The sequence below is a fragment of the Vidua chalybeata genome, chromosome 4 (genome assembly GCF_026979565.1).
Source record: "Vidua chalybeata isolate OUT-0048 chromosome 4, bVidCha1 merged haplotype, whole genome shotgun sequence".
In the NCBI taxonomy this organism is placed as follows: Eukaryota; Metazoa; Chordata; class Aves; order Passeriformes; family Viduidae; genus Vidua; species Vidua chalybeata.
Window position 1 is genome coordinate 14749890 of NC_071533.1, and position 26120 is coordinate 14776009.

At 37.5% G+C, this 26120-nt stretch overlaps 1 protein-coding gene across 2 annotated transcripts in view; it reads right to left on the reverse strand.

Moving 5' to 3' along the window:
* The window catches only part of BLTP1 (bridge-like lipid transfer protein family member 1), an 87473-nt gene that overhangs the window by 44550 nt on the left and 16803 nt on the right, over positions 1 to 26120 (reverse strand). For both annotated transcript variants that reach the window (XM_053941921.1, XM_053941920.1), the window contains exons 7-31: positions 25682 to 25763; positions 24786 to 24979; positions 22142 to 22221; positions 21599 to 21749; positions 19864 to 20020; positions 19005 to 19083; positions 18632 to 18723; positions 17648 to 17765; positions 16724 to 16879; positions 16219 to 16316; positions 15120 to 15298; positions 14853 to 14959; positions 12601 to 12809; positions 10029 to 10256; positions 9309 to 9446; positions 8888 to 9064; positions 7103 to 7231; positions 6809 to 6928; positions 4939 to 5216; positions 4576 to 4826; positions 3875 to 4133; positions 2634 to 3477; positions 1763 to 1833; positions 1103 to 1276; positions 698 to 818 (exon numbers count right to left, since the gene is read on the reverse strand). In XM_053941921.1, coding sequence (XP_053797896.1) covers positions 698 to 818; positions 1103 to 1276; positions 1763 to 1833; positions 2634 to 3477; positions 3875 to 4133; positions 4576 to 4826; positions 4939 to 5216; positions 6809 to 6928; positions 7103 to 7231; positions 8888 to 9064; positions 9309 to 9446; positions 10029 to 10256; positions 12601 to 12809; positions 14853 to 14959; positions 15120 to 15298; positions 16219 to 16316; positions 16724 to 16879; positions 17648 to 17765; positions 18632 to 18723; positions 19005 to 19083; positions 19864 to 20020; positions 21599 to 21749; positions 22142 to 22221; positions 24786 to 24979; positions 25682 to 25763 — 4492 coding nt within the window. The remainder of the gene's footprint in view (positions 1 to 697; positions 819 to 1102; positions 1277 to 1762; positions 1834 to 2633; positions 3478 to 3874; positions 4134 to 4575; positions 4827 to 4938; positions 5217 to 6808; positions 6929 to 7102; positions 7232 to 8887; positions 9065 to 9308; positions 9447 to 10028; positions 10257 to 12600; positions 12810 to 14852; positions 14960 to 15119; positions 15299 to 16218; positions 16317 to 16723; positions 16880 to 17647; positions 17766 to 18631; positions 18724 to 19004; positions 19084 to 19863; positions 20021 to 21598; positions 21750 to 22141; positions 22222 to 24785; positions 24980 to 25681; positions 25764 to 26120) is intronic.

Sequence of the window (26120 nt, forward strand, 5' to 3'; positions counted from 1 at the left end):
TGCAGTAAACTTTAACAGCCAGACTTCAGCTGGAAGTTTGAATTCTACACATGTAAGTTATATAAAATAACTTACTATGAAGCATGTTATTAGTGTCCACCGCACTGTGAAGTCTAAGAAACCATAAAATATAAATATTGTCATTACATTGGACAGAAAGAACACCTCATTCTGTAGAACTACCATACAACTCTATTTAAGTTAAATTAATTTTTTAAGGTCTCAGGTGAACTGCAAAAAAACAAACAAACAACAAAAAAAAAAAAAAAAAAAAAAAAAAAACCAAAAAAAAACCAAAAAAAACCAAAAAAAAAAAAACAAAAAAAAACCCCACAGGCACTTTCAAAGCTCTCTCTAACTACTATAAAATAGTAAGTAACATCCCAGTGAGATGAATGTAATACTTAAGAATACCAGCTATAGTAATTTCAAAGAACAGAATGTGTGATTTGATCTGATGGAAATTACTCTAGACCATCCAAAACAGAAAAACTTCAATCCTGTAAAAGACTTTTGGACAGTGAAAGACAATATGTAAGAGCTGATTATGAAAATCCATATAAGTATGTATTCCAAATTTATATAGCATTTAACTATTATATCTCAAAACACTAAATTCAGTTAAAACACTTTCTATGTAAGATAAAGAAAAGAGCATTCTCTCAAATCAATGTGGATTTCCTTGTTCCTTCCTCACATTTTCTGAGAAGCTGGTCTTGCTGTTCTGCACAGCATCCCTCAGGACTTTGCAGTGCAGGTCATCCACAATTGCTGCCGGGTGCCGGGAGCTGGCACAGTGCACCATGGCCTCGATGTACCTGCAAGGGGAAAACAGCCACAAGAGACCATTGAGACTCCCAATTTCACATGGCACACCACCAGCCACATGTAATTAACACTACAGAGGAAAAGCAAGCACTGACAGACACAAAAGGCACTTCCCATTCTTCCAGCCACCTCATAGGAAATGCAGAATTACATCCGGTGGGCACCAGGCCCCGCTGTTCCATCAGCCATGCTATTCAATCGTTTTAGCCAAGCCTTTGCTGAACAGAACAGCTGTGATTTTAGACAATTTTTAGTACTATCAAAATGAAATTACCTATCCAGTGCCTCTGCTACAAGAGGAGTCATTACTACATCTACAGTTCCTTTTACTTCCACGATTGCTGTTGTCCGTGTCTGGAAGACCGGGTGATCCAACGTCCATTCCTCTGTTATTGTTTCATCATCTGTATTCTCTGCAGACTTTTTATCCAAGGGAGTGTAAGGTGTGCTAAACAAGTCAAACACACATCAATAATCAGGCTTTGTAAAAACAAATACAAAAGTGTTCTAGTATCATTTTAACTCTTAATAAAATCCACATAATGGCAGGTTTCTTCTACTGTACATCTTCAAAAGTACAAAAACACAATCCCGGGGTAAGGCCCTCCCTAAATTCAAGTTAAGCTTCTGGCAATGAAATGGACGCTTGTCATTAGCACCTCCAAATTCATCTAAATGAAATCACCATTCATAACCTTGAAAACGTACAGGTGAAATAATTTAATGCTTGCACTGTGTACTTTCTGTTTGACCAAACCCAAATATTTCATAATAGAATGACCTGTTCTGAAGTAGATCTGGTACTGAAAACTACTGCTGTAAATCAAATTTTGAAAGGGCTAGTGGGAGCCAAAATATTTCAGAAGAGTATCAGGAAAATCCTACTCTTGAAAAATATGCTAATAATGTAGCATACATTATGCGTTCAACTTACTTAGATGTTGATCCTGTAAGCTGCATGCCTCTGTCCAGTAATGAATTAGCTGTGAGACCCTGTTTAACAATCTAAGATAAAAATGCAAAGAAGTTTATTACATTCCTTCCATAAATGATAAAAACCCCAACCAAGGGATCTTTTAAAATTCCCCTTAAAGCTGTTTTTCTTAAAAGAACTCTTAGAATCAGATTCTCCAATACAGGATACAGGAACTCCTAGGTTTGCTTTTTAAATTCCTTGAAAAATCAGATTACACTGCTTTTACATAAACATTGATTTATTGCTTTTAAAAAACCCCTTCAAGTACTAATCTACATAAGGTTTGCATCAACACAAACCTTTTCTGCAAAATGATAACAAATTCAATTCCAGAGCTCAAACAGCTGTTTTATATCAAGTTATTTCAATTTTTTTTCCATATATTTCAGTTCAGCTCCTTCCTTAAGCATGTATGCTCAGGTCACTTAAAAAAAAATAATTTCCTAAATCTAAGTTGCAATTTAATTTTGAAACAAAGCACTGAGAGCCTGAATTATACTTTAACAGTATTAAATGTACTGCTATTGCAGTTCTGTATAATGTATTTTAAACAAAACTCACAAATGTCCTCCAGCTGCATATCATTCAGACAGCATTTTTAAGTGCAACAACGATAATTCAGAACACACAATCACGATGTTCTAACTCCATCTTCTTCTGCCCACAACTTTACAGCCACTCAGACCCATGATCTGAAGTCAGAAACTCAAGGTTTAACTAAAAGCAAGGAAATTTCAAGTTTCTTGTAGCTTATTCACACAACTGGTACTAAGCCATTTTAAGTTATTTTGAATTCTTACTCCTTTCTCTACTCCTCCATCTTCCATACCTTAAAAGTTGGGACAAAGAGTTGCTCAAAAGATGAGGAACTTTCCTCACTCGTTGGTGTGTCAAGGTCTAAAGGGCGATGCAATGAGGATTTGGAAGTTCTTTTGTTAGTTGGATGCTTTACTGACCAGTTGGTCACCTGGAACTGTGTCAGGTAATTTTGGTAACATGCCATTACAGGCTGCTGGGAAGTGATTTGCTCACGTTCCACAGTCTTCTCAGAGTCCAGGATGTACACGTTGTCAACGTGCTCATCATCTCCTCCCAGAGCTGAAACAAATGAAGCCTGGGAAGGATGAGTCTTGATTGGCAATGTTTTCATATCTTGACTGATTTCTCTATGGATTGTGCTTGTTAAAGGTCCTTCCACACTGTGATAAATAGACCCCCTACTGTATTCAGCTTTCTGAGCTTGCTTTTTCCTCTTCTTCCTCCCTGGATAGGTTCCTGGACCTTCATCACTGCTTATTGGCTCAAACTCTTCTGCAGCTGAAAAATAAGCTTCACTATCTGCCATGGACATACTGGAATCCATGGAACGGTACTGGTGGAATGAGTTTGAATCTGCTGATGGCGTGTAGGGGAAAGAGCCAAAGCTCCTCCTCTGCTTTGGGGAGTCCAGGACGTTCTCGTCGCTGCGGGACACATCGCTGCTGAACTGCACTCCCACGGGGACGGGCTGCTTGTCCCCGTAGAATGCTGCCGTCAGGCTCTTGGTGCTGCCCAGCCGCGTGGAGCACACGGACGCTTGTCTCTTCAGGGGGGACCTCATGGGCGACTGGCCCACGGGCCTCTCCTGGGGGCCAGGGGATGCAGGCCGGCCCTCTGCACCCTCCACCGTGACACTGGGAACAGAAATAAACACTTCACTTGCTTATTTCATTACTAATGCTTCTCTTCCTACACTGTAGCACCTGTCAAATGCACCAGTGATTCTGTGACTCTCTATTAGCATAGCTATTATTTTCATAATGCTGGTTATATACTGAACTCTGCCACTTGTCTACATACAGAGGATGTAAAACCAAACATTCAACAGCAAGTGCAGGTATCTTTACATGCTGGATTTTCTACCTTGCTCAGGTAACCATCCCTTATTAGAGGTCTAAATCAGCATTCCAACTAGGAAACACATCTCAGCAGCATCATTAACACTTGAAAAATAGCTAAATCAAAGGCTTTTCTTACATCTTAAAGCATTCAAGAGTTGAATTATATGCCTACCTGGACAAGACTACTGACCTTCCATGAGCATCTTCCCTTTTTGCACCGGGCAGGAACTCCTTCTGTCCCAGGTGATCCTCAGCAGTGGATGAGGGGCTGTCCTTCTCCCCTGCAAGCAAGGGCAGGGCAGCACTGGAGCTGCTTGTTTCCTCTGAAGAGGAAGAGGAGCTGTGGGAGCGCAGCGGCACTTGGAGGCTCAGGTGTTGCGCTTTCCTTTCCACTTCTATCCCCACAGATCTGCAGTCCCAATCTTTTCTTTTGACACCATTTGCTTTACCTAGGATCAGGGAAAGAAAAGAAAAACTGAATATCTGATAACAACACAACTGCAGTGGACTCTTCCCTGCCTACTGAAATAAAAAACATTATTAAATAAAAGCCCTAGTTTTGAAATGCATGCACATACTAGCATGTTGTCCTGACAAAAATTAATAAAATCACATCAGCAAAACATCAGATTGCCTCAGTTGGCTACTTTCTATATAAGTAAACAAGTAAAAAAATCTCATTTTTATTCAGCAAGGAGGTGCATGTTAATATAAAAATCCAGCACATGAAAGCTTGCTCAAGCTCTGTCTGCTCTTAGAAGGGGTCAAACCACTAGAGCACAAGCAGTTGTACTTTATTAATCAGATTCATAAACACTACAAATAGCAAAACGTTAAGAATTTATACTTTTGGGCAAAATAGAGTAAAAATACAGTACAGTACATTCTCACCCTCTAAAATTTTAGGAATCTCCTTTGTAATTATCCATTCTCCTGGCTGCAGTAAGGACTGCCCATAAAACATATCAGATTCTGCACTTGTGCTTGAGAAAGCAGAGCTGCTTGAAGGTGTCAGTTCTTCAAGTTTGAAAAAATCCAGTCCTGTTAAGGTGCCACCGAAGAATCGACAACCACCGAGACAGCCACACTTGTTCTTGCTTCTCTTATTTCTCAAATTATCATCAGGCCACAAAAACCACAACCTACAGAAGGAAGAAGAACAGAAAACAAAACAACACCATGACCACACTGAAGCTCAGTGAAAGCAAGATAAATATTCCTCTCAAATGCACCTCCCTCGACCGCATCGCTCACCTCTTGGTTCGGTTATCGTGCGTTTCCAAGAAATGCCTCTGCACCTCGTGTTTAGAAGGATGATCTGCAGCTAAAGCAATGTCAGCAGTGATGAGGCCCAGGTTGACAGAGCCAGCTTCCAGCCAGTATGCCCTCCTCAGTATTGGCTGGAGGCCAGTTCTGCAGTTGTTCACCTGCTCAACGTATTGCCTGAGCTGCAGGTCCTGAATGGCAGCGCTGATGCCTTCCCCAACAGACTGGTTGTGGAGGTTGCAGTTTGCAATGCGTATGGCACCCATCTGGAAACAGGATTTAAACAGGAACTCTGACTATTTGTCAGTGAAGCAAAGAAGAGTGGCCTTAAACCAGTTAACACATCCCAAACTACAGCTCAAAAAAATCTCAGTAAAATTCCCTCTGGGGAAGCAGTACTATTTGCAAGTCAGCACACACACAAAAGAAGGCAAGCTTAGAAATTAATCTCAGCCACTTTTTACGTAATAAAAAAAAAAATTACTTATAAGTATCCTTTTGTAAACAGATCAAAACAGAAAACAACTGTCAACAGACACTGTGATGAAGCTTTAAAAAATTTAAATAATTAACTTCTTCACTGTCATCTAAAAGCCAAAAAATCTGAAACTTTCAAACTTGTTTAGTGTTCAAACTTCATATAATCTGAAGACATTGGATCATGTTTCCTGCACAGCTTGAGTTCTCTCCAAAATGTCACCATGAAACACCTGAAATTTCAGATGGAGTTTCCCATCTCTAAACCAAGAAAAACTGAAAGACAAACCAGCCATGGAAAAGCTACCCACAGGGTTAATATTAAATTATTGCTTCTCATCTCTGTCACAGATTATAAAGGAATCTTCTTTATTTTTTTTTTTTTAATTTGAATGAAACATATTCAGGATATAATCTTCTAGAGTGGTTCAGGCTATTAAGCTGCCATTAAAAATACTGCCATTCATATTTATGCCTGCAGACACTGTTAATATTTATGACAGCACTTTTTAATATTGGATTCAAAAGAATTTGGAGGTTCAAACATTTTTTACTGCCACAGGGCAGCAAGCCATTCAAATGATGAGATATCACGTCATTAAAAAAATGTTTAAAATAATTACCAGTGCCCTTTAGTTAGATTCTTGCTTGTAATGTGAAGCTGTGTCCAAAACTTTTAATTTTAAGTCTACCATTTAAAACTGCATTTATTAACTAACAGCACAATTACTACTCAGTTATGTCAGCATGGTGGTTTTCTTCTTTGCTTTTGTTACCATAACTCATCCGTATCTAAACTTATGTTTTGTTACACTGAGTAAATTATTCCTTTTTTTCCTGTGCGGTAAGATAATGGAGAGAATATCAGCTCTTCTCTGCACAGCCTTTTTTGAACAGAGGATTCAGTCAGGCAATAGCACAAACACATCTCCCTTCTCTACCAAAGATACATGTAAATACACAGAAGAGGATTGTGAGTTATTCAGCACTGACTTGTACATGATCCATATCAATCATTTCCATTTGCTGAATTACTAACTCACAGCACAAGTTCTTATCAACTCTCAGGTACAAACACTGAGATTTATATTGCCCAGGGTGTTCAAAATTAATTTACACCAAGTCTGCAGCTTCCACTTTTATTTTGGGAAACATATACACCCTCCTTACCATTTGCCAACAAAATTAATGGAATTATTAAATAGAAGCCAAATGGATCTACTCCTGGCCCAGTCCATGATGACTTTTTATCACTCAAAGTTTTAGAAATTCTGCTTAAACCATTGCATGCAAGCCACCCATCAAATCAGGTAGATATTCTATCAAAAAAAAATCTCAGTTGACAAAGTATTTTAATTGCTGTTAAGAGAAATATTTTTACCTTGATATTGGTGGCACAGCCATGTTCTACCACATAGAGATCTGCTCCATCCATGGCTAAGCGTGTCATCGTGTACTTTAAGTCATCCGACGTTGGGCATGGCCCAGGCACAGAGTTTGTCTGAAGGAAAAGGGAAAAGAAAGAATAAAGGAAGAAAACATATGAACATCTATTAGGAGCTTAATTTGGGCTGATCCTTTTATTTATGTTCTGGTAACATTAAGGGTGGATTTCTGAAGTGTTCCAGAGAACCTGTGCATGTCCAGTGAGCAGCAGGGATGGATGAAAAGGTACCTTTGGGTCACAAAAGCGGCGATCGATGCCATGCTGGCACAGGATTACAGATTTGGGCCTCTCCAGCTCAAACTCCCGGCACACCACATGGAACACAAAGGTCTGCCCCCATTCCAGAAGACAGGCGAGCTGTAAGCAAACAACAGCACATTGTCCATTACCACCCACACAAGATGGACTTGTGGTGTTCCATGGAGAACAGAGAAAAACCCCAAGAGCTGGGATGTGACCAGAAGGCTTCAGCACAACCTCTGCTTGCAGCACCTTCTTGCTACTCAAGGCTGATTTTTATTCTTGCGTGCAAGACATGAAAGTCTGTACTTTTTCATGGAAAAGCATGGTGACATTAAACAATTTCCTAAATTATTTCTTAATAAAAGGCAGCAGCTTTTGCTCTTGCAGTCAGCTGAGAACTTCATTGTAAAGGCAAAGCTCCCCCAACTTCATCACAAAGAATAGCTTAAGGTACTTCATTACCATTCATAATTTAAATGTCAGATTTGCTTCTATAAAAGCAACAAAGTTACATTTAGATAGCACAGGAGGAAACTGGCTCAACAAAACACTGCTGATTCTTTCTAGACCTAGTAATTAGCCTACTGTTGATTTAAGTCTTTTACAGAGTTAGCTCGCTCATAAAGGAAATGATTCATGACCGTCTGTCTCTGTTATAAGAGGGAAATGGGTTTTCTTTGCCTTGCCAAAGGAAAGGGCACTTAAAATCAGCAGTAATTTGAATGGAATTTAATCCAGCTATGACTGTCTTGCACAAAATCTCTCCTCCTCCATTCAGTATAGGCCCTTCACACATTCTTGCAATACATCACACTATGGAAGGAAAAAAGCCAATTGAACCTGAAACAGCAAAATCAAGTGTTGACAGCTAAAAAAATACAATTGCATACAATTGAGAATGGCTTTATAAGGAAAGAAAATCCTTCAGTTGCATTAAGCCTTAAGAAATGTTCGTTAACCTTGGAGTACTCTGAATCAACAAAGTTTAATTTTGAACCACAGAGCAGTGGAGCAAATCCTACAGATCATCTAAATCAGTGGAAGCATTTTGGGAAGTACCACCACAAATGTCTCTATATGCAGCAAGAACACAGCTATTCTTTAGATTTACTGAACTTGTTTGTATCCATTTTATTTGCTGCTGAAGTTTCCCAATTAAATATGTGGTTAATCCTAGAAAATAATACCAATATTTAGAGGAACAAGAAGATGTAGGAGTGTCTTAAAAAATTAAAATAATTAAAACAAATACTAACTACTAAATAGAATGTATGTACTTTTCTGTGCCTCAGAATACACTGGCAAAGCAACCCTTTAAAGACCTGGCAGACCAAAGTAGAAATAAATCAAAATTATCTGCCTGTTGTATACTTGGAGTCACTCATCTAGATGGAAAGACAAATGTAACATAAATGGCAAAATTAAAAGGGGTTAGTGCTAAGACTGACCTAACAAAGTGCAATACTGGGAAAGCAAACTATGTTCCAGTAGGAACAATGAGCAAAATTTATGCAGTGAGCAGCTACTCCTGAGACCTGTTCATACTACACTCCCACAAATGATCTCATTTGCCTCTTACTTTAAAATATCACTCTGACAATGGCTCATTTGGCATCTCCTGTCCCTTTACAGAAATTATTCGATTTTAAAGCTATAAAGTAAAGGTTACTTAAGGCACAGATCATGCATTTTCCAGAAATCCATGCTGCACCAGTTTTAGAAGGAAGAAGAGTAATACTTTAGTACATCAGATTGGTTTCTAGATGGTACCTGTGGTGCTGTCACTTTGGCTGTGAGGCTTCCAGCCTGCACATCTATCAGCCACGCGTATTCCAAAGTGTCACTTCCCAGGGGCAGCCCTTCTGCAGAAAACATGGCATGGGCACGGAGCTGCAGGCCTGACAGGCTGATGTGACCCTCCCGGAGCACCTCGTCCACTGCAGGGCGCTGCCAAGGACAAGGAAGTGAGAGGCAATTCTTGGACAAGATGCAACACTAGCCTAATTTAATCCTATTTATTTTACTGACAAAAAATTTGGACAACAATAAAAGATTTTTACAAAATACGCATCAGATTTTTCTTATGATTCACAAGCCCTTTGCACAACAGGGAAATTTCTACCAAAATAGAATTCAGTTTTAAAATCAACACAACTTCCACAATCCAGCCACACAAACACTGATTGACTACCTGATAATTGTCATTCAGAAACAGATTCACTGGAGACAATACAAGCTGAAGCATTGTTTCTCTAAACCCTTTCTTCATCTCGAAACACAGCCTCTCCAAGAAAGCTGTAGGGCAGTCTGGACCATCTGGACTGCAATGCTGAAATAAAAGATAAACACATCTGTTTCAGAACCTGAAAGTATATAACATGGCTGAAACTTTACTATCAGCTGCAAACCTGTGAGCAGGAAGTATGCCAATTTTCCTCTCTGCGGATACTCAAGAAGAAGCCTGTGCAGCTTCGAAAACCTTTTGACAGCAATAAACAACAACTCAAAAAGATTCGGGTGACCCCAATGTTCTATCTGATTTTTTTATTCTGGGAATCCCTCAGAACTCAGGAGCATAGAGCAGACCGTACCATTATAAGACAAATTTGCTAATCAGCAGAGAAATCGTAATGCTCAATCAAAAATATCACACAAATCAAGTTCTAGGAATAACAAACATTAAAAATTATCCAGTTCTGCCTCACAGATAAGCAAAATAAATCCTGTCTCAAAGTTGTTTATATAGGCACAGTTTCAGCAGAGGGTATCTACACATTTTGGTATGTACACTTCCATTTTGGTAAGCACCACAGCAACTAAATGTTCCAGGCAGTTAAATGATGGTTCCAGATTATGAAACTAAAAAATAAATTGCATGAAGCAAATTTTTTTATTATTATAAAGTACTTACCACTGGCAATCTCCCATGCACTTTGTACAAATTAACAAGCACAGTGATATCCCATGGGCGCAAAGTAAGAGGGTGAACGGGCTTGACTGAAATTTCATTTTCTTTTCTGTCATTTTCCACTCCTACAGCTGTCCAGCCAGAGCTTGAGGATGTTGACAGGGACAAAACAGGGCTTGAAATAACCTCTTCAAAATCAGTGTACATGTCGTCTTCCCCAAAATAATTTTCCTAGAATAAGTAATTGTTATGATTATATGGAAAACAAATGAAAAACATGCAGGCAATGAATTGAAATACAAATTTTCTGGTTTTAATCCTCCCTAAAATAAGTGGCATAGTTATAACCTACAGCTAAAGGAATATAGATACTTTTATTTTATGAAAACTGGATAGTTTAAATGTGCAAATTTAGGCATTGTGCTTTGCAGAAAATGAAGGCAGCTCAGTAGTTCTCACAGTACTGGTATTGAGACACATGCAACAGAACTATCTGAAATATTATTACTGACACTTTTAAACAGATTTTGTGCTTTTAAAGATACATAACAGAGTAAGAACACAAAACACATCCTGCAGGAAGTCTGAACCTTTTTTTCAGTAGGTTTAAAAATCTTAAACATACTTCTAAAATACTAGGTCATAAACATTTCTTGCTCGGGTAAAAGCTAAAAGCCACCTTGTGTCTAAGCAAATCCTCTTCAATTATCTAAGGCCAAAGTAACAATGCCAGATTCTACTGGGAAACAGAAAATCCATCAGGTTTCTGGCAATCTATCACATCTTCTCCCTTAAAAGAAAAGCTAAACTCTCAAGAATTTTCTTCCAGTGATTTTTAATAAGGCAGACCCAGCAGAGGGTGGTAGGTGCTCCAGTAACTCACTCCTGCCAACTCCTGCTGTGAATACCAGGACCTATAAACCATTCATTTCCAGACAGTAAACCCTTAGCAGGGTGTGCTACACCAAAAACTACCTCCCAATATTAGCAGGCTTAACAAAGCTGCATGGACAATGCGTGTCCAGGGATCTCTATACCATGTATTAAAAAAAGATCAATGAAAACAAACTGTAAACAACCACAAGTCAGGAAAACAAACATAAAAAAAAAAAACCTCCTAGAAATATTTCAAGAGATGATCCCAGCACAGCTGGACTAAAAGTTCTAAACAAAGTCACAAAAATGCTAAAAAGAGCAATAAATGCACATTTTCATAAACAAACTATTAACCAAAAAATTCTCTTGAGAATTAGAATAGAAAAGCTAAATTTCACGTGAGAAATCTGCACCTAAATATGAAATCATTACAGAATCAGGGATCTAACATAGCACTCTTTGCATTTATCTCCAGAGGCAAAAAGTACTGAAATGGTGCTGCTTTGCTTAAAAAGCCACAACTCCCTCATGAATTTATGGGATTCAAAAAGAGGGTTCAATAAACAATTCAAACATGGCTTCATTTGCTCTATACCAGGAGAAATCAAGTCTTCAAGACGTAGTACTGGCCTAATTTTAATGCTATTTATTTTATCGACAACATGAAAAAATAATGAGCGTATTTGCAAGTCCTATACTCTACAAGACAGTATTTTCTGCTACTCCTTGCTTACATGCTACACTTGATGGGAATTCATGAAAATTACTGTTTCAGTGAGTCCTTATATTGATCACCTGTCTCAGAAAATTCCTCAACCTCTGCTCCAAAATGCCAGCCTCCAGAAGCATTACCTTAGCCTAGATCTGCACAGGTTGAAACAGATGTTCAGAGAAAAACAAACCAGCAAAAACCCACCAAAAAAAGACAAACCCAAAACCACACACTCACACACACACACAAAAAAAGAAATCAACCACAAAAATCAACCAAACCCCAAGCATTTTGCTGTTAGTCAAACAGAATTGACACATTCAACTACCTTGGCTTTTGTCACCACAAGGGAGGGTGAGAGAGATGGGAAGGAATTAAACTTAGACACCCTAAAAAAAACTCAGTCATGGAAGAGAAGACAGCAAAAAAACCAAACACACATTCTAAAGCATAATGGATTAATGCCAAGAAAAGGATGCATAATCCTTCTCCAATATTTACTGAAGAAACCTTTTAAATTAAGCTTATTCTCATGTCCTTCCCCAGTCCCCTTCATGATCCTAACTCCAGAAATGTCATGGAATCTAGCTAAGAAAAACAACACACTGCAGAACTTAAAATGCACCAAAAAGATGGGTTCTGGTATAACTTGGCATAAAAATTGGAGTTTAGATAAGCTCTAGTCATAATCATGGAATACTTTTCTATTTTACTAGTGGAAAACTGAAGAAAGAAATTTTCTGCACATGTCCAGAACATGCAGTATTTCTTGAAAGAAAAAGTCTTCTCACAAACCTGTGACAATAAAATTCATCCCAGGTATACCAGATCACCAGAGCAATTCTCAACTAGAACTAGTGCCTACCAAAAGTTTTCATCCAAATTCACATATCCTTCAGAATTTGAATTTTCCATTTCAAAACTAATTCTTTCCCTTTCCTACAAGTGGCCACCCATAAATTTTACAAGTTGTGCTCCTCTGCCTACCTTTACGGAGAGAAAGGCTTTGAGCAAGGGTCCATACAGGGTTATCTGGGAATCTGGGGAGAGTTCCAGCTCCACGTGGAGCTTATCCGGGGGCAGCTCCGAGGGGTCGAGGGGAAGGCGGGTGGAAGCTGTGGGAGATGAAATCACACTGTCGCTGGTTTTCTGCGACGGCCTTAGCACAGACAACATGGTTTCTTCCATTTCTGACACTTGGCAGCAAAAGAAGAGTAGAAAACAGATTTTGATTACAACTTAGGCTTCTGTTGGACAAAGTCCAGCCAAGGGGAATGTGTATTAAATATACAACTTTTGGCACCTAACTTGTACGATTACATTAGTGTGTCTATGCTACAGAACGGGTTTTTCATCTTGAGTAACATAAACATATGAACATGTATGGGAAGACAAGAAAATATCGAATATTTTAGTCAATGTTAATTATGCAAGAGGAAAACAATCCCTGAAGTTCCGAAAAAGTGTATTTATCTTGCTTTTGAAGTTAAGCAGAGACATGCTTTCATTTCAGCACAGCAGATTTCCCACAACCACACAGCTACTGCAGGATAAACAAGAGAGAATAAACATGCAAAGTGCAAAGCTGTATTAAACATCTATTCTTGAACTAGCAGCTCTGTAGGCCAAAATTTTGTCTCCAACAACTCAATTACTCTAGTCACAAAATAGTTTGGAAATTCCAATCCTATTTCCTACCCGTTCTTTCTAGTTGGAGTTAAAAACAAGAGAGCCTAAAAACTATCTTTCTTAAGTGAGGAAAGGCAATGAGAATATAATGAGTAACTGGAAGTACTTTGGGGAAATGAATTGATTGCTGGAGAGTAGAGAACTCCATGGGAAAACCATCAAAAATTGATGCTCCAGCTGGAGGAAGATTTCATGTGCCAATTTAACGGGAAGAACTGGCAAGTACAGAACTATAGATACCTGCAGCCAGAAACCTCCAAGGCTTGAACTCCCCATTATTGTCTACAGTCCTTGCTCAGTGCTTGCACCATCTTATGAGTTATGCATCAGCCAAATGCTGCAGTGAGATGACCACTTTTTATAGAAACTACAGCTTTTGTAATGCAACATATTTCTCAGAGTCTGATGGACTGACTCAAAATAAAATACAGATGTTGCTACTGCAACAAATATATTCCATCAGCACCAGGGAGTAGAGTGAAGTGGACTGCTGAATTAATCACTAGAGGAAGCTGCAGATTAATTACCTGTGTATATATAAACTTGCAAATGCAGGTTTCAATTGCTCCAAATATGAGGAAATGTTCTCAGAATGTGAGGAATGTACATTTGACACAAGCTGACAGACTCACAAGAGCACTTAATGAGCATCTGCAAAATCAATCTCACCTTTTCTGCTTCATCCTCACAAATTAGAGTTCTTTTAGATGTGAATTGTTGGAACTCAAACCCTAAAAATGCCATCCAGCATGTCTTCTAACACCTGCTGATTGTGGCCCTTTCAAATTAGCCCTCATTATTCTTCTAACATCTCTCCTCCAGGTCTGCTTCTAGAATCTCAGCCTGAAAGAGTTTTATGTAACCCCATAACTTCCAGCATACCTCTTAACTTACTTTAATCTCTGTGTTTATAAATTTTTTTTTGGAAGCACATACTTGTAGGATGTTAGTTACCTAGAAATATTTAGACAGTTAAAATAAATTCTTAGACACTAGAATTTGACTGCTCAGTCCAACACTCATTTCTGATGGTTCACTTTAACAGTGAACAATAAAATCACAGTTTGATATCCATAAAGGGAAGAAAGTATTATTATATCTCATATATAATGTATTTAAACATTTAAATCATAAGATGAGATCACAACATCCAGAAGTCGAAAAAACTTAGAAAACCTAAGGAACATGATATGGTCAAAATTATTGTACTTCCTATTTAATATACTGATGTTTAATATACGAAGTGATATTTTATCTTGTGCAACAACCCATTTAAGAGATCCACTTTGATAAGGACAAGGAGAAGCGAACCTCAGACAGCATCCTCTTTTTTACACAAGGAACTGGGACACATCCTGAAATGTAGCAGCATGGAATCCTGTCAGGTTTTAAATCAATGTCAGTGCATTCTAATGATCAACACATTCCCCTGAGACATAAAACAGCAATTCAGTTCCAAGTTCATCTCTGCAGATGGAAGCAGTGTGATCCAAAGTCCCAGCAGCTTCCCAAATGAACCATGCTAACAAGAAAAAGGTAGTGACACTTACAGGATTGCTTTAACTGCTCATCTGCCTTCTGAGGATAAATTGGGTGCCAGGAGTAGTCAATTGTAAACACAACACTTGGGACTGTCCAGCATTCAACCCATCCAGCCCTTTCAAAAGGAAATAGCACCCTTTTATTTCAAGCATAATACTTTTTTTAAGTATCTTTAAAGCAGCCTCAAAAGTTCATGAATCACAAACAAAATAAAAAAATAAGAAAAGTCAACATAAAGATATAAACATATATCTAAATATCTCAGTAAAACTCACTCTTCTTGAGTAATGTTCCTCCACTTGGGTTTGCCCGTTTTCTGACCACTTTGACATTCTGCAGAAATACAAGACTCAGGACTTATTTTATTGGGCTGACAATCCTTTACTAGCATAAAAAGGGAGTATTTACTAGGATGGCAATCAGGCAGATACAAATGAAGATCAACATCTTCTCCCTAAAAATCAAACATCAGCAACAGGAAAGTTAATTTACATTCACTTTCTGCACAATGCTCGTGCTATTTTCATGTTTGTATGTGCCATCATCTTTATTTTACAAGCATAATTAGACAAGAAATCTGTTTCCCAGCAAGTTGCAATGCAATCCCAAGAGCTCTACAGTTCTGAAGGCTTACAAATAACTTGTACATAACCAGAGCAGTCTATAAAACACTGGACAGCTTTTAGTGATCACTTCTACTGCAGAAATTAAATAACTAAAACAAGCTTACTCCACACCTCAACTAAATCACATTTTAAAAAGAAAGAAACCTATAAAACATTGATTTCTTTGCTATCAAATTATACCAAATTAGCTACATCACCATCAACTAGTTTTTTTATTTTTAGCAGCAGTAGACAGATTCTATTTTAAAGAAAACAAAAAGTACAATAATTCAAAGAATTATCTGCATCTGTTGAAACACTTTGTGATCATTATTTATGCTACAGAACCTCTTAAAAATATGGAACATGGCTTTCCAAAATGGTTTGGGGGTAGCCAGTACAGTACTTGATTCTATCTTTGAACACACATTAGATTTTCCCATTACATAAATAAAGGGGAACAAAATTCCAAGTGATAAAACACACACACAGACAAACAATTTAAGTATATATAATAAATATACATATTAAATGTGTATCTATATGTTCGTGTGAAGCATATGCATGTTTGTATTTCTCAGAAATATTTTCATTTTTGTGTATATATGTATATATAAATTAAAACAGCCTATAACTAAATGTTTCACACAAGGAAACTGAAACCATTTACCTCTGGGTTACTTAAAGAAAAATTCTATGAGCTGACAGTGTAAAAGACTATTTTTCTTTCAGGAAAGAGTCTCACATTTACAAGACAAAAAGATCTTACCCTTAAGGAGAATCTAGTATTGCATGTGGTCGGAACAAAGTCAGTGAAAGGCAGAGAAAAAACAATGTTCAGGGTTTCTCCACAAGCTGCTAGATAAACTGGGAGGGAAAAGGAAAACCAAACAAATTTGTCAAAATTACTCCCTCTTTTGCTCTTACACAAAGTATCAAACATACAGGTAGAAGTCATTAAAAGATATTGAACAAATCATGACACAGAATATTACCATTTAACTACACTGTACTTGGAGTAATAAATTACTGTAATTATTCTGAAAGTATTTACTACCTACAGCTTGCTCTTTCTAGAAAGACACTGTACTTAGTACAAGGAAATTGCAGGCAAACAATCAAAATAACTCTAATATCTTGGTGCTTTTCTTTACCCAGCAAGGTTTTGGGTGTAATTCTAGTACTTTCTCTCTATATACATTTGTATACACTGTATTTTGTTGATGATTTTTGTTGTATATGCTACTTCTTCCAAATAAAAAAAGTGATCTCACCATTCTCCTGTTGTTTGGTGGAACAGTCAATCCAGTTGTGCTGATTTGCTGCCCAGATCATTTCAAACTGATGGAACATGACTTTGAAGTTCCACATATATGGAACAAACGAAAAAATATCAGGTGCACTGTCACTGGACCAGTCTTGGATCAAATCTGGACCCACACCAAGTAATAAAAAGTGAGTTAGTAGCTAGCAGGTGAGTGATTCCTTAGGATTTTTGTGTTGGAGAAGTTGATTTTTGCTCTGACCACGGCAGCAGGTTACACTGGGCACTGTGGCACTACCCAGACAATGGCTCTGGCCTCACTCAGGGGACAACTTTATTAGCATGGCACCCTGCCTGCACTAATTAAACCTTCCTCCCAGCAGGGCTAATTAGCCCAGGCCGCACCGCAGTGATGGGGCTGTATTCTTTCCATTACTGCAGTTGGAGCTTCCAGCAACAGTTGGGTGGTGGTGTACCACCTTGCATTGCCTTCTTCCTCACAGCCAGATTCCTGAGGAGCAAATTACTTTTCCTCATCATCTGTCAGCCACAGGGATACAATCCAAAGCCCAAGTAGTTGAAAATGAGCCAAGCAAAGAGACAAACCAGGAGAAATCAACATCATTGGTGACAAATATTAAGCAAACCAGCAGCCGTGATAAGAGTTCTAGTAAGAAATAAATTTCGGATCACTTAACTGCAAATCAAATTTATTTAGATATTAGAAAATTAAATTATTTGTACTTCTACTCAAATGTAAGACTATTATGTAGTTGGACATTCTATAGGCATCAGGAACTCTGTCCTCAGAAAACTATTTGTTGCCTTAAATACATGAAAACAGAAAACTTGACCTTGCACAACTCAGCAAAATTTGAAAAGAAATCTCAAAGAAAGAATAATTGACATGTAACTTATTTAGCAAATAGGTTACCTGCAAAGAAGCTCTTCTGAGCAAAGATGAAATGATAGGTTGCTTTATAAACCTCCAGCTCACACTGCCATGTCTGTGGCATGTTCCATATCCGGGGATAGCTGGCATTGATATGGAACTGTGAACAAGAAATTAAAGCATCAGGATTACCTGAAAAGGTAACAATGCCTGACCCTGTCTCTCAGCAGTTTTCACATAGGTACCCTGCTGAATAATTAAAACTGTTTTCCTGCTGGGATGAACAGAAGGTACTTCCAGCTTCTTAATAATTTAATCCCTTTCTCTCCTTCTGTGTTTGAAGGGCAAGTGTTACTGTATTCATTTATTTGGAAAGGTAGAGTATGAGTTTCAGATACATCTGCTGGTGTAGATGTACAAAGCAATTTAAAATGCAGAAGTTTTCATCAAAAGCATCACTTTTCACAATACACCAAAAGAAAAACCCCCAAAAGAGGTTATTTTTCAACCATTGATATATTGCTCAAATTGAAACATTAAAAATATCACTCAAATAAGATAATTTAAAAACCCATAAGAAGGGTAATCTACACAATTGCAGTACTGCAGAAGTGAAATATTAGGCAAACAAAATAATAATGCAGTATTAAATCTGTCTCAAGTAGTTCAAGCACAGTCGAGTGCTTTTGAGTACTTGTGCACACATATCCTTTAGCAGAGCTAGTGAGTGTAATCATTAATTAAGGCAAAGCCTGTATGGACACATGGTTACATAGTAAATAAGGTAATATTTGGAAATACATAATTTATACACCAAGTTAGTGCTTTTTAAGTCACTAAAGGTTACACACATGCACAATTATGTCGGTATATATAAATTCCTTATATATTAAGGTCTTGCAAAACACATTAAAAAGGTATCTTCCTGCATTAAGAAACTAAAGACTGCTCCACAGAAAAATAACTATGTTCTTTATTTAAAATCTTCTAGAGACTGAAGCTTTGGACTTATTAATGCACACTTACAGCCAGCATTTCTGCTTCCAAGAGAGTCCTGTACTGCATGCTGCTGGTGGCATCCACGTGGAGAAGCTGCCCTTTAATTGTAGGTGAATAGCCTGGCAAACAGAAGTTATCAAATGATCATTCCGACACAAGAGTTATACAAATATTTAAACAATTTTTACCAGTGACTTCAGCAGTCCACTACCAAGAAGTACCCTGATGGATATTTGCCTTAATATCTTGCAGTGAATGAAGTATTTTTGTTCCTTTCCTGAGGAATATACATCTTAAGATTACGAAGGAAAAACACTAAAAGACATTGACACACACAGGAATTAAGATAACTGTTCAGGAAAAACAGTAGGGAAACAAATCAGGCTTAGCCTTAACTCACCATTTTCACCCACTGTCATGGGAATATTTATTTCCAAATAGGATCCCGCACCAACATTTACATGCACAGCATTCGTTTCCTGCATTGCAAGAAAGCAAAAGAGTCCAAACATGATTTCTAGGTTTATTTATGCCTCTGGCTGTCACTATCCACACCTACCTGGACTAAAGCACCTGATGAATAAAGTCTGTCTTCCCTTCAGAAAAATCACTTATAAACTATCAATTCATATTGATACAAAATAACACCTTTTTAAGGTTTAACAAATGCTGACTGAAATCCAGTTAGAGAAAAAGCATAAAATACTCTGATCCAAGGCCTGGGAGGACAGACTAATGTACATATCTAACACTACAAATCTAACCCTTTCAGCCCCCTCCCTCCCCCAAAAGAACAAAACAGGGGTACAATGAAGTGATGCTGTATCCCATTTAGAAGAGTAGCAACAAGGAGAAGAAAAATCCCAATTCCTACACGTACAAGTTTTGTTCTCCCCAGTGTCATCTCTTCCTTCAGTATCAGAAGAAATTGTTTTTTTATCTATCATCATGGTGAGCCTCATCAGAATTTAAGATTGCACAAGACATGCCCAGATCATGAAGCCCCAAGACTGCAGGAGCTGGCATGGCTTAAGATGTACATTTAAAGCTTAAAAGAAACTTAAAGTAATGCCTCTAAGAATACATTTCGCTTTGAAAGGTTTACTCATAATTATAAAAAACTACGATAAAAATTACCCAGCTTTTAAAACCATAATTCTGTAGTAAAGACCTGAGACAAGTAAAACTCTGCATAAGCAAAAAGCACAGTGCAACCACAGCAGACAAGTTAATTTCTTGATACAAGTTTCATTACTTACCCTGTTCTTGGTAAAAAGCAAATCAATGGTGGCATCTGCAATGATATTCATTCGCAGCTCAAAAGCAAGGATCTGTCTTGGTTTCCCAGGCTGAGCAATTTCTGAGACTTTCATAACTTGGTAGTCTGGTGGGAAGAAAAACTTCCACAAGCAATCCCTAGTGGAGAAGAAGTTAAAAAAAAAAAAAAAAGTTGTTTTTTGTTCTCAGAAAAAATACGTAAGTATATTTGTGCATCTACTTGGTTCATTTAACTATCTTCCTCTTAGCTGAGTCTTTAGACAACCAGTGGATGTGGTAAGGAAGAATGTTTGTTGAGTATCTTCATCATTCCAACTTCGTCATTCCATCTTCCAACTCAGTAGTGAAATCCCCAAAAGTGTCAATGGCAAGAAGTTAAAATGTATGGCTTTTGTCTACAAGTTAATTCAGAAGGCAAACTAACCACATTTTTCTTTTTATTCCTAATCCTTGGTTTATAAAATCTGTTACAAAAGCATAGTAGCAAGTCATTTATTTATTCTTCAGTTTGTGCATAAATAATTGATGCAAGCCCAGAAATAAAGAAAATACAAAACTTCAGGACCTCAGAATGGAAACCACATTTCTAGATTTATAACTGAACGTGCCATGAAATACTGGACAGGAAAGGCAGAGTGATGAAGCACAGACAGCAGAGATTACATATGTCTCAAGGAGGTGGAATTCCTTCCTGCACCCAGCACCTGGCTTTTGTAGCAGCTTAAAAATTTCCAAACTTCCATGATCCATCCACAGGAGGATGCAAAAGTGTTCCTACTATGTAACTAGGAACTCTATGCACTAAAATGCTCTCTGCACTAAACTGCTTTCTACTGAGCCAGTTAAGATTATAAAAAGCATTCCATTACAGGGCAAGCTTTCTTTGGAGTATTAAAAGTATCATTAATGATTCACTGACCTCGTATTTCTAGCAAAGGGTTATAGAAAGCGACATTTTCTCTTAAATGCACTATCATATCTAATGACTACTCTTTGGGCTGCCATCCTCACACTCCTGAGAGACAGGAAATCATAACAGTTTCACAGGAGAATTAGTGAAGGCCAAGTACCAGCCTGTAATTAACAGGGGAAAAGAGGGAAAGCACTGATTATGTCACTTGTGCTTAATAGTCCTTCACTCTCTAAACAATCCTATTGTCCTCACCAGAAATGCGCATGTGCAAAACATCCAGGACCAAGTGAAGAACAATACAACTCTAGCCTAATATTTTGTATTAAAATAGCTAGATAATAAATACTTTGGAGATAACATCAAGCAACTGATTATGCTAAGCAAGGATAAATTATTCCTCCCTCATTATTTTCATAGCCAGATTTCTGCTTCCCTAAAATTTCCTCATCAATATGCAGTTTATTCCTGTATTAGCTAACAGGAGCTTGATAAATCTAAAGATCACCAGTTAACAAGTTAAACCTTTTACTTGATAAATAGTAAAAATACTTTGCAAAAAATTCTACAAAAAGGGAACATAATCTACTGATTTAATAATGAGAGTAATCCTAACTTTGGAAGGCCAACAAGATAAACAACAGTGAATTTACTAATCTTAAACCATTGTGGCAGGACTCTTCTTCAGGTTTGGTCTGCCCTAAAACATACAAATTAGAAGTCTGAGCAATCACACAATGGAAACTTGAGAAAGCTTTCTCAGTAATACTGGATATTAAGATGAAAACTGTAAATCATGGTCATACCTCTGCCTATCAGCCCAAGGCCCATAGTTGAAGTCTGTCCCTTTCCCACACACAATGTCCAAACCCCAGCATGGTGGCAGGTCCTGTAATTTGCTGTCTTCGTTGCTGGCTTCTCCATCATTACTTTCCTCTGTCTCCTCTGGTACAAGACCTGTATTACATAAAATAAACACATTATTAAAGGAAGCTGCTTCAAATTAGCATGAGAAATATTTGCTTAAGCACAAGACAAAGTGTCCTCATGTCAGTTTTATTTGAGAGCACTACGGTATGTAAATATCAAGACAATTCAACGTAAATTTCCAGTGAAAGGCCAAGAAATATGACCAAAAATAATCCAAAACTGCCATCTATCCTACAGCTGTACACACCAAATGTGTTGTCTTTGTTCAAGATTCAGGAAATACTTCAAGGGCAGTCAGAGCAAAAGCATATTTATGATACCTCTACTGGCTTCAAAACATTCCATTAGCTCTCTTAGCATATAGATTTTTCACCTTTAAAAAAAAAAAAAAAACTATCTTTGTTTTGAACAGATTGTACCTGGTTCATCCATATAGTAATAGATATCAACATCATTGGACTGCATTACAACAAAACCTTCACCCATCAGCCTCGGTGGTCTGCAGGGAAAGAGTGAAGAGATGAAGATTGATCTCTATGAATTCAAGTACACCAAGATTGATCTCTATGAATTCAAGTAATTTTAAATGCAGCATATTAAGCATAATGGATTTGCATAATGATTTCAGAAAAAAACCAAACCCTTGACCATAATGTTGCTATTATTATTATAACTATTACATTAAATAACTTACAAGTCTAGTTAACTCAAGCATGAAGATACCAGGTTCTTCTCCACAAAGGTATTTCTCAGGTATTTGAAACCACAAGTAACAACTGAAGTTCTACTTTCAGTGTTTCTTTCAGTCAAGAGTTCCTTTCTCCTTGTCCTATATTGTTCTTTCACCTGCTAATTGTTTTCTTACTAAAATAGCCCTCTACACCAAAGGGACAAGATTTTCAGTAATTAGACCATTAGTTAATTAAAAAAAGAAGAAAAAAGCTGTTCTGCCTCAATAACACTTCCCTCAATATTACAGAATCTAAGTCATAAAATTACAAGATTAAACATTTCTCCTAACACTATTAGATTGGTATATTGCAACCCCTTTCCCACATTAATTTACATATTAATAATTTTACTGCAGAAGACACTATTGAAGCTTCTCAGTCCCTTTCATAAACTGTCATTTCTTGACAAAAAAGAGACGATTCCTACAACTGTTTAGGAGTGTGACCCCTTAGAGCACATAGCCCGTTTTACCACAGCTCATTTTCAAAGGCAGGAAACCTTGGAAAACATGGAAGACAGCAGATGTAGAAATCATGTACTGTCAGAAACTCTTCAAAAGCAACAGAGCAGGAACCTTAAAATTAAGTTTACCTTGCGAGTAACAATAGCAGCAAAAGACCAAATACTTTAACACAAACTAGATAGTGGCAATAAATGGAGATTTTCATTATCATTTTAAAGTATTCCCTAATATCTATCCTGAACTACCACCTTAAGCCTGCAGCCTCTAAACTTCTGCTTTAACCTGCTTTTCCTAGCACCATTTTTTTTCTTTTCTTGAATTTCAGAGGACTTATTTGCAAAGAGCGATAAAAGTGTTGAGATGGATGTTTGTAAAACAAAATGTCAGTTTCCAAGGTGAAATGTTGATGTTTGTATTGATTTGTCAGTCTATTACAAATCTCAAGTCAATTGGCTGTTTTTTATATATTCACTGCCTGTAGGAATTTCTCTAAGTTAAAACACCCAGCTTGAATTTTAAGCCAAAGCCAAAGCCAACTCTTTAAGGTTCTAAAGAGTCAAACATTCTCCATTTCCAGTGAATTGGGCAATTTTTTTGAATTTGCCCAGTAAATTAGAGCACATTTTGTACACAGATGCCATCCTTCAGCCATCAAGAGTTGCAGGAATGGTAAGAGCATAAAAAGCAAATACTTAGAGGAAGCAGGAGGAAAACCTAATAGTTTGATCCTATTTTGTTTTAATCTTGTTTGTTTTCCATATTAGTTGCAGAAATTTCCTTTGTCGTCATGTTGGAAGATTCTGTGCACAGCCACAGAATGTTCTTTGAAAAACATAAAGCCATGTCACAAACAGCAGTATTTGGCTGATAAAAAGCCAATTGAGGTACAAATGATATACAGTTTATTTTATTACTTCATGCAAGCACTCAGGCTTGTGTTTGACTTCCTTCAGTTTGTTCAAGCTGCCTAGCCCTGCTTATGCAGAATACACAGAGGTAAAAAGATCAAAAATCTGTCTCTAAAAGGTAACTCTAAAAGGTAACTCTAAAAGGTAACTCTAAAAGGTAACTCTAAAAGGTAACTCTAAAAGGTAACTCTAAAAGGTAACTCTAAAAGGTAACTCTAAAAGGTAACTCTAAAAGGTAACTCTAAAAGGTAACTCTAAAAGGTAACTCTAAAAGGTAACTCTAAAAGGTAACTCTAAAAGGTAACTCTAAAAGGTAACTCTAAAAGGTAACTCTAAAAGGTAACTCTAAAAGGTAACTCTAAAAGGTAACTCTAAAAGGTAACTCTACCAAGTATTATACAGCTTTTGCCCAATTTGGGGTTTTTATTAGTATTTCCTAAACCATGAATCACCTTTACAAAAGTCAACACCTTAAACTTTGCATTTCAGCTAGAAATTCAGTGGTGGCAAAGCCTGGGTACAGCCCTTGTATCTGAGAGAAGGAAAAAGATCTTGGATACAGGATGCCACATCCCTGGAAACATCCAAGGCCAGGCTGGATAGGGCTCTGAGCAATCTTACCTGGTTGAAGATGTCCCTGCTCATTACAGAGGGGTTGAACTAGATAGCCTTCAAAGAAACCTTTCCAACCCAAACTATTCTATGATTCTATGTTTAATAATAGAGCAGAATACACACAAAAACCACGTGCCTAGAATAACACAGAAAACCAGTGCTTTTCTCCATAAATGAAATTCATTCAAAGATCCAAAATCAAAAACCTTCAGAGTGGTAACAAATGGCAACTGTCTAAACACACTGAGTAAAATAAAGACATTGAAGTGCAACAACCCTTCTCTTCTTTGTGTTTCCTAAAACAAATAATAAAACAATATGGATACAAGAATACCCCAAACTTACTCATCATTTTGAAGACCAACATATCTTGGACTTGGAACCAGCATGACTCGAACATTTTCCAATTTTCCCTTCACAATGTGCATGAACTGATCAAGGTGGCTTGAAGGTGGTTTCGTGGTGTATGTCAAAAAGGCATCGTCAAAGTTAATGCAAAGTGTTTGTGGCTGATAATGATTCCCAAATGCCAAGCGACCCTAAATCAAAATGCAAACCTAGTAACTCACTGGTAATCACTGATCTCTTATATTCACATATCTATTTACACTGATCTCTTACATTTAAGTGTTTATTTACCTATAAAAATGCAGCTGAATCAGCCCTAGGCAAATTAAGAACATGAACACAAGTCCTGGCCATAACCTGCACATATCTACAAATATTACCTTGTAGTTTAATCTCTGAATTTTTTCTTCTATTAACTCAGTAACAGTTGACCTGATTCTTTTTTGCTGTTGTTGATTTGGTTTTGTTTGCTTTTTTTTTTTTTTTTGGGGGGGGGGGGGTGGGATGTAACATCAACTTTTAAACAACGTGTCCAAACATCCCTATTAAAACATGCCGGGGGGGAAAAAAAAAAAAACAACCCCAAACACCTGCCAAAAAACCAACACACCCCATACTGTACAACACCCACAATTTAATTACTTGGTGATATTCTGGAAATCATTACTAAGCCTAAGGCATGAGTATTTCCCAGAAGCTAGAACATAACTGTGTTTCCACCACACCAGCAGGATTTGTGACTGTGTCAGGGGAGTGCTGGTGATGCAATTTTAACTTCTTCCAAGCATGAAGGCAAAGAAAAACTTTAAATAAAATGTGTAAGAAAAATGAATGGCAAGTGTCATTTTTTAAGCAAATTCTGATAGTTTCCTAATAAGGATCTTTTCACTCACCGTGCTCACATTGACTTTAATGACTGGAATAAGTGACCTCCATGAAGAAGAGGGGTCTTGAGATTCTGTTTTTACTTTTACACTAAATTAAAAAAATATATAAAAAAAAGGGGGTTATTATTTTGTGTTTTCTTCAGAAGAATCAACCAAATTTTTCTTCTAGAGGTCTTCAGAACACAGATCTTGGGGAATATTCCTTCCCCAGAAGGGTGCCTTCTGCAAAGGACCTGCTAGCAGACAACTTGCCAGGCTTCCCAAGCCTGGGAGAACAGCAGGAAGCACATGGAGCTACACCTTGGTGCTGACACAGGTAGGAAACAAGCACGCCTTGTTTAATTCAGAGCAATAGTTAAATAAATCTTCCTCAGAGGATCTAGGCCTGTTCTAAATACTCCTGTTGAGGCATGGGATTTTTCATTTCCCAAGACACATCCTCCTC